At 42.5% G+C, this 8823-nt stretch overlaps 1 protein-coding gene across 2 annotated transcripts; it reads left to right on the top strand.

The window, feature by feature from the left end:
* Positions 1-230: 230 nt before the first annotated feature.
* Pjvk (pejvakin) lies at positions 231-8601 on the top strand. Of its 2 annotated transcripts, XM_038337337.1 has the most exons (7): positions 231-262; positions 2508-2575; positions 3310-3505; positions 4239-4380; positions 6543-6660; positions 8020-8118; positions 8309-8601. In XM_038337337.1, the coding sequence occupies exons 4-7, from the start codon at positions 4309-4311 to the stop codon at positions 8599-8601; spliced, it is 582 nt and encodes a 193-aa protein (XP_038193265.1). In that variant the 5' UTR covers positions 231-262; positions 2508-2575; positions 3310-3505; positions 4239-4308. The 2 variants fall into 2 exon arrangements, with proteins under 2 accessions (XP_038193265.1, XP_038193264.1); XM_038337336.1 differs by lacking the exon at positions 231-262 and having other exon boundaries at positions 1268-2575.
* The last annotated feature ends 222 nt before the right edge of the window (positions 8602-8823 follow it).

The raw sequence follows: 8823 nt of genomic DNA, 5'->3' as shown, positions 1-8823 counted from the left end.
TTTTTTTTTTTTCTCTGCTACTGCTCTGGGCGCCTTTCCTATTCCCCCTCTGCGAGTCCCTGCTCTTCCCAGCTACCGCTCGCGCTCTGGTTGGGTTCCCTGAGCTTCTCAGCGCCCGGACCCTGGTCCCGCCCTCTCTGCCAGTCCCGGATCTTCCCAGTTTCTGCCTGCGCCCCGCTTCTGTTCACTAGGTTTTCCCTCCCGCCTTTAGTGACGCAGAGGCTCAGTCCTTTGTCCTTAGAGGGAGGCCCTTTCCTTTCCGGTGAGAACGCTTGTAGTAGGCCGAGAGCCAGCAGGTTTGAGCAGCAAGGGAGAAAGCTAAGGGTTGGGCTACTTTAAGAAAGGCTCGAAAATTCTGAATGCAAAATTGCGAAGAAAATCCCGCATTTTGAGACGCGAGAGTGTCGGCTAAAGGAGCAGTAGGCTATCCGGGTGGGCTAGTTTAAGAGTACTGGATGCCTGGACACCTCTTCTGCCTGGCCAGCTCCTGTGACCTGCAGGCTTTAAGGACCGGGCTTCTCAACCTTCCTACTGCGACCCTTTAATACAGTTCCTCATGTTGTGGTGACCCCCAGCCATGAAGTTATTTCGTTGCTACTTCATAATCATAATTTTGCTACTGTTATGAACCGTAATGTAAATATCTGATAGGCAGGAGATCTGGTAGACTACCCACAAAAGGGTTGCGACCCACAGGTTGAGAACCGCTGCTTTAGGCGTTTGCAGGAGCCACGATGAGACCAGAGACGGACCAGGTACCAGGGAGGTGGAGGGCACAGCAAGGATATTTAGGGCAGTGTCCAGGATCGCTCTTCCCACCCCGCTGATTTGTGCAGAGGGGAGTACTGGCTTTAATCTGGATGCTCCACCTTCAGAGTGTGTTGTGGGTGTGTCGACAGCAGCACAGCGAGTCTTAGAGGTTTGTGAACTGCTTTGCACAGTGGCTCTGGAGCTTACTTGATGCTCTGGAACTGAATTCTAGGAGTGCTCTCATGAACAGGCTGCTAAAAGTTATTTTAAAAATAAAGTTTTTAGGGGCTGGAGAGATGGCTCAGAAGTTAAGAGCACTGATTGCTCTTCCAGAGGTCCTGAGTTCAATTCCCAACCACCACATGGTGGCTCACAACCATCTATAATGAGATCTGGTGCCCTCTTCTGGCATGCAAGCATACAGGGAAGGGATGTTGTATATATAATAAATAAATAAATAAATCTTTAAAAAAACCTGAGTGAGTTTTTAAATAAATAAATAAATAAAATGTTTAGGTCAGCCTACCAAAGTAGTTGGTTTTGAGATGGAATTTGGTTTTGGTTGCATGGAAGCCCAAATACTTGAACGCAAGTAAAAATATCCAGAATCGAATCAAGTTGAATTCTACTGTCCCTTCCTTTATTTCTGCATATTAGGACACTACCCAATAATACTATTACACTTATGTGTTGATAAGGGTTTTGTAAGGACCACTTTCAAAATATGTCAACCACTTATGATCATACAATATCTCAATATAGGTTTTTCCCCCAGAAATTTATTTTAATGGGTCCACGAAACTCCTTGAAAACAAGCCAAAGCTTTATATAACTATTTCTATAGGTTAAGTAATTGGGAGAGTAATGAGGGGGGAAAAAGGTAAATCCAGCAGAACCCTATCAGGTGATGTGGTTTGAGCCATCAGTTTCAAAGTAAGAGACTTCCATGGTAGTTTTTAATATGTAATGGAATTTGTAACTGAAAGCCTTCAGAATTCTATAGGGAGCTGCTTACAATCGTTCCTCTATATCCTGTGAGTTGATATTTGGTATTAAACACATAGTTTTATAGACATGCTAAATCCCAGAGGAGAGAAATGCTCATGTAATGATCTGTATCCTGTGAGGATTCAAAAGTGCTTTTCTGTTGCCAAAATGCCCCTGCTGGCCTCATGAAGGAATTCCTCTTGGATCCTGTCCACTATAGATGGTACCCAGGCCTGACACATTGTATCCCACAGGACTCGAAGCCTCCTTGCCATCTGTTTCATTGCTGGTAGCAGAGCACTCCCAACTGTGGTCTCCTCAAAGACACTGGTAGTATGTTTGAATTTGGTTTTGTGTGTACTGTAGCTGTAGACGGCCGGTCCCACTTAGACTCGCTTTTAGCGCATCCTTTTACAGCGCTTTCTATTATTCATGCCTGGAGTTCATGAAGGGAGGCAGTGTTGTGAACTGCACACCGGTAAAGGACCTGGTGAGAGCGTGCTTTAGAGTTTCAGTCTGCGTAATTGGATTTAACATCACACAAGGCGAAGTTTGGCGTCTGGTTTTCCTCTTCAAAAATGGGTTCTTTGCTTCAGGGTCGTAGTCGATGACGGTCTTGATAGTACTATGTTTGCCGCTGCTACCAAGAGCTTTGTTAAGCAAGTTGGAGACGGAGGGAGATTAGTGCCTGTTCCTAGCCTCAGTGAAGCCGACAAGTACCAACCCCTGAGTCTGGTGGTGAAAAAGAAGCGCTGTTTTCTGTTTCCTAGACACAAATTTACCTCGACGCCCTTCACACTTAAAGATATTCTCCTAGGAGACCGAGACATCTCGGCCGGTAAGTTTAAATGCTCCAGCGCGCGCGCGACTCTCCATGGAGCTATAGCAGTAATAGCCCAACGGAGGTCCTATAGATTAATTATACTAATAATACACGTGTTATAACTAAAATCAGCCTTTATATGGTAGTAGTATCATTAAGACGAATAATGCTTAAGTCTTGATCCTGTCAAATCTCTTGTTGCCTAATTTTTAAAATCAGTTATCAGATGTTTTAAACTAAATAGAGCAAGGAAATGATTATTTCCGTCCTGTATAATATCAGGTATTATTTGGTCTTACCCATTTCACATGATCAATAAGTGAAAGTCATCATTTTAGATGGGTAAATGCAATTTTTTAAAATGTGGGTCCTGGGGGTTTAGGCTCAGATCCTCATGCCTGCAAGCACGCTCTTTACCAGCTGAGCCCTTCCCCACCCCTGAGCTGTGTTTTTAAAACTAGATTATAAAATGGGCATGATGTCTAGTCATTGGTTATAGACACTTGTTTTCATTTCAGCTGCCCGAGGGATCTTGATTGCTGTAGATGTGTTCTGTTATCTGAACAGAGAATTTGAGTTTGTTAAGTACACTCTTATTTTTTTGCAGTAAAATTGCCTGAAATGCTACTTTTCGTGAGGTTGAAAATGCTGTCTAATTAACATATGAGCAAAAGCGTTTTTTCAGTCATGTTAGAATGATAATGTACGAATTTGAGACGTCCACAACATATCAGGTTCCTTCTCCTAAGGTATTTCATCTTATCAGTTACTGAATTATGAAGATGAGTCAGATGTTTCCCTCTATGGAAGGCGAAACAACCATATCGTGAATGACGTTGGGATTAATGTTACTGGATCCGATTCCATCGCGGTCAAAGCTTCCTTTGGTGTAGTAACCAAGCATGAAGTGGAGGTGTCAACGTTACTCAAGGAAATTACCGCACGGTCAGTACAAAGTTCCCAATATACTGCAGTATTTCCATTAAATGATTAACCGTATCAACTCCAAAGCAAAGAATGCTTAAAATATTTTGCCATTTAATTTATATTTTTTATTCATTTGAAAGACTCCGTGTTAGCAGCTGATTGGTACCCCAACCAAATTAAAAATCATTTGATAAACATTTTCTGTTGTTTCACAGAACATCACTGTGGCTCTGCACAATTTGCGAAATTATTAAATTGAAATAATGCAAACTGTGCTTCCAACAGACTCTAGACAGGAGAGAACATTCTATAGAACTAGGAGGTTCAGGTGAAGTTGCAGAGGCCAGTGATCCTAGACACTTGGGAGAGTGAGACAGGAGAATCACAAGTTCAAAGCCTGTTTGGGCTACATCGTGAGTTCAAGTCCACCCTAAGCAAATTATTGAGGATCTGTCTAAATAAGGAGGTGGTGGGTAGCTGGGAGGCAGCTCAGTGATAGAGCACTTGTCTAGCATGCACAAAGCCCAGGGTTCAGTACCCGGTTCTACAAAAGGAAAGCCATGCCTCCATTTTCTAAAACAAGAAGGGCGAGACCATTGAGTGAAATGATTTATATTTTCTGATTTGTGTTATGCCTGCCTCTACTAGCACATAGTTGGGTTGGACCACAGATAATATGACAGGTGCCTTCGTTTCTGTGTGATCACATGGTAAAGCATTTTGTGCGCATACCTTTTCCATTTTATTTTAGAAAAATTAACTTTGACCACAGTTTGATCCGCCAATCAAAGAGCAGCAGGAAAGCCGTGCTGTGCGTTGTCATGGAGAGCATCAGAACCACACGCCAGTGCTCCCTGTCTGTGCACGCTGGCATTCGAGGGGAAGCCATGCGGGTAAAACACACTCGGGGGGCACTAGCTAACTGCGGAGGTACTGTGGAGTTTTCAAAAAGTTCCTCATAATGGGTTTCTGCCTTTCGCCAGAGGCAGGAAACAAAGAGCCTCAGAGTGGCTGGGCTTCAGAATAAGAACACCAGACAAGGCAACTTGGGTTCTAAACCTGTGTAATACAATACAAACAGACGACTAATCCTTGTGAATTTATGTGTATATTGGTGTTCCTCCAATTAAATAGTACTCAAGTGTTGTATTAAGAACAAAAAAGTAAGTCCAGATGTTATATTCTTTGATTTTGCTTTTAAGTAATGCAATTCATACTGAATTTTAGAAACTGATTTTCCAACAATTTTTTTTACATTTATTTATTCATTTATTTAATGTTCTCCATGTGTGTGTGAGTGTGCACACACCACAGTGTGCATGTTGATGATGTCAGAGAACAAATTGTGAAGCTCAGTTTTCTTCTTCTGTATGTGTGTCACAGTGAGCAAGCCCAGGTGGCCGGGAGCTGTGGCAAGTGCCTGTATCTGCTGAGCCATATCACCAGCCCTGAATTTAGATTTTCTGTGAAAGTAGTTTTTTTCTAATTAACAGCATCAATAACCAAATATGCTTCATATTGTGTAAATCCTTTTAAAAGTTAAAAACTAGAAGACAGGGCTGGAGAGCTGGCTAGAAAACAGAAAGTCAAGAGAGCTGGCTGCCTTGAGAGCACCCAGATTTGGTTCCCTGCACCTGCATGGTGGCTCACAAGTGGTTGTAACTCCAGTTTTAAGGGATTGGATGCAGGCACACGTAAAATAAAAATAAATAAATCTTTAGAAAATTAAAAAAATAGGAAATTATTTATATTGCTTATCCTTACCAACCAATGACACCTAGTAATGATTTGATAGGATTAAAACCAATTGTTAGGTGACATTTTCTTTTATAGTAAAGAAAATGAAATTAGGATATTTGCAGGAAAATGCATGGAACCAAGAATTGTCAACTGAAATAAGCCAGACTCAGAAAAGCAAATATTGCATTTTCTCATATATGTAGAATTGAGCTTTAAGTGTGTGTGTGTGCACACACGTGTGCATGTGTTTGTGTACAGGACACGAAACCGGAAAGAAGACCATGAAAGGGGAGGGAGAAATTGGGGGGCAGGAGGGAATACGTGTGACCTGAATGCAGAAGGAAGGGAGTGAAGACTAGTATGAAGGTGGAAAGGGGAGGGCAGTGCATTCGCACACACACACATACACACACCAACACACATACACACACATACACAGACATACATATATACGTACACACATACTCACACATACATACATACGTACACACATACACATACACACACATGCACACACATACTCTCACACACACCCCATTATGAAACCCATGAGCTTGTATACCACTTTAAAGTGGGACATGTTACGGCTCTGTCTATAAAGTACTGTTGTGTAAGCGTGAAGATCTGAATGTGACTTGTGGCAACTGGATGAAAGCTAAGTGCTATAGTGTGTGTCTACGATTCCATCACGAGGGAGGTGGCATAGTGAGGAGAATCTCTGGGACAGGCTGGCCCTTCTAATAGTCATAGAGAAATACCTCTTAAAAATACAAAACTCAGTGGTCATCTTTTCAACCCTCTCCAGCTGCAATTTAACATATTACACATAATCTATGTACGATGACCAAGACATCTCAAGAATACGGGGTGCCATCTCATAAAGTTACCTGATTGTATCCATCACTACATTATGAGGGTTCTGTCCAGAATCTATATTCAGATATTCTCCAAATTCTAATTAGCATCAGTCATTTGAGGGGCACAAGCTGAAACGCTTACTCAATGATGGTCATTTTGGGGGCTGGGAAAGCTGCCTGCAGCTGTGGGACTTCTGAAGCAGATGGGCAAGGCTTAAAGAAAAGGGTTTACTGTAAGAAACTGACTTCAACCCTAAAGTCAGGAAGCTAAAAAGTCGCTGGCATAGATCATGCATGGGAGTCCACCATAAGGTTTAACTGAGGCAGGGCAGTGCTTTGCTTGGGTAGGTGGTTGTGTTTTGTTCTGGGTGGGATTATGCAAAGTTTGTCTCTCTGACAAGCTACCCTGCCCTGCTATGCTCTGTAATAACATTATTTTATCCACCCATTTGCTGTAGTTTCATTTTATGGATGAACAGAATCCCAAAGGAAGGGAAAAGGCTATTGTTTTCCCAGCACACACAACGATAGCCTTCAGTGTTTTCGAACTCTTCATTTACTTGGATGGTGCCTTTGGTGAGTAAAAGCTATGCCCGGAGCTCCTGTGATGGTAGTTTTAGGGAGAATGTAATAGGAACGAATCTCTCCCTCCTGCCTCCCTCCCTCCTCCCACCCCTCCCTCCCTCCTGCCTTCCTTCTCTGTCTCCCCTCTGGTTTTCGTGGTTATGGAAGCATTATGCCTTCATATGCTAGGGTGAAATAGCTGGGAAATCACCCCCCTCTAACTTCCCAGCACCTCTTTTGTGCTTTGTAGTGAAGACTCCATACTGCCCCACTTACAACTATAGGTTAGGAATAAAACAAGGTCCATTGACAAAATATGCCTTAGCTTTTATGGGAAGGTTAATAAATGACTTCTAATAGGTAGCTGTTGCAGTGGTAAATAAGGAATCTGAAGACAGTAAGGTGTCTGGTGCCCAAATGGGTGATACTAATTAATTAATAATCAATTTATTTGTACCTGTCTAGACATAATTTTCTAGCTTCACATTCCCTTAAAATAATAAACACTCTAGAATTTAGTATTTCCTCTACAATCATCATCTTGTGTGGTAGCTCGGTACAGCTCACTTGGCTTTCTACATCTCACGGGACTTTAAAGTTAGTTGACTGAGTCATAACAAGACCAGATACAGCCCCAAAAGGACCAGGCAAGGGAGCCCCTAGTTACGGTAATTTACATCTGTAGACCTTCTTTGTTAGTTTCTGTAGTCCTGAGGAAGGAGGCTTAGGAAACCTAGAACCGAAACTACATTCTAAGTCAACTCAGCATTGAGCCCTGCAGCTGTTAGGTTTTACAGTTATATTGACTATATTGTTGAGAGGAATATAAAATATCATTCGTCAAAATGTAATCTCTCTATGCGCACAATGTCTGGCTTTTTATTTCCAGGAATTTATGCTCTAGGTATACTGAGACATAATGTACAGTGATAGAGGAACAAACAGGGTCTTTAGTTTCTAAAACAAAACATTGGAAACATCCTTAGGGGACCCAGTAGTGGTCCATCCCATGAGCACAACAGAGAAGGACAAACCATGACGGGGGTTGGGGGTAGCTCTGGGCACACAATGGTCTCTGAGAGATGTTTTAAAGAACTATGTATGCTATGGAATTGTTTCTAGAAACATACGTTAAGTCTGTGCATACAGAGTGTCTAAAGAATACTCAAGGCCCATGCCAGACAGGCTGGGTACAGGGCGAGCCAGAGGCATGTCACTGTACTCTCTCATCTCTAAATTTTGTACTTGCAAATGTGTAAAGTTTAGCTTTATTAAGAGAAAAACCAATGAATTGCACGTATGGGAATTCAGATCCTCTATGAAATACTCAACTATTAGGTAATTATAACAACATCTCCAATTGTTTTGTAGACCTTTGTGTCACGTCAGTGTCAAAAGGAGGGTTTGAAAGGGAAGAAACGACCACCTTTGCCGTGCTCTACAGATTGAGGAACATCCTCTTCGAAAGAAGTATGTCTGCCAAAGGGGTTTATGAAGGCTTTCCTTCTGTGTCAGGATATGAGGCTGCTCCTCATTCACCCGCCAGTTAACACGTTTAAAGCCCAGTTATTTCCTGATGGATGGTTTGGATTGACACCCTTATCAACACAGCTGCGTGGCTGTTTGGACTTCTAACACGTTTCTGGGTTCTGTTTTGCAGATAGGAGAGTGATGGATGCCATCTCTCGCTCCCAGCTTTACCTGGACGATCTCTTTGCCGACTACTATGACAAACCCCTTAGCATGACTGACATTTCCCTCAAGGAGGGGACTCACATCCGTGTGAACTTACTAAACCACAACATTCCCAAAGGGCCCTGCATACTCTGTGGAATGGGGAACTTGAAACGGGAGACGGTTTACGGTTGCTTCCAGTGCTCTGTGGATGGGGTGAAGTATGTGAGGCTTCATGCCGTCCCTTGTTTTGATATTTGGCACAAAAGAATGAAATAAAAGGAAAAAGGACCAAGCTTTGTTGGTGGGTGTTTGGTGTTTGGAGACAAGGTTTCTCTGTTTCATCTTAACTGTCCTGGAACTCACTCTGTAGACCAGGCTGGCCTTGAACTCACAGAGATCCTCCTGCCTCTGCCTCCCAAGTGCTGGTATTAAAGGTGTACAACACCACGCCCATGTAGCTTTGTTGGTGTTTTTTTTTTTTTAATATTTATTATGTAT

Source organism: Arvicola amphibius, chromosome 7 (assembly GCF_903992535.2).
Source record: "Arvicola amphibius chromosome 7, mArvAmp1.2, whole genome shotgun sequence".
Classification (NCBI taxonomy): domain Eukaryota; kingdom Metazoa; phylum Chordata; class Mammalia; order Rodentia; family Cricetidae; genus Arvicola; species Arvicola amphibius.
Note: the sequence above shows the minus strand (reverse complement) of the source record. Positions and strands in the feature narration are given on the sequence as shown.

What these genes read in the sequence shown, in the direction of transcription:
- Pjvk (XM_038337336.1), top strand. Translation starts at nt 2,365, where the DNA reads ATGTTTGCCGCTGCTACCAAGAGCTTTGTTAAGCAAGTTGGAGACGGA. An exon ending in CTCAAGGAAATTACCGCACG is followed by an intron (nt 3,506 to 4,238) that starts GTCAGTACAAAG and finishes ATTTTATTTTAG; the next exon opens with AAAAATTAACTTTGACCACA. An exon ending in GAACATCCTCTTCGAAAGAA is followed by an intron (nt 8,119 to 8,308) that starts GTATGTCTGCCA and finishes TCTGTTTTGCAG; the next exon opens with ATAGGAGAGTGATGGATGCC.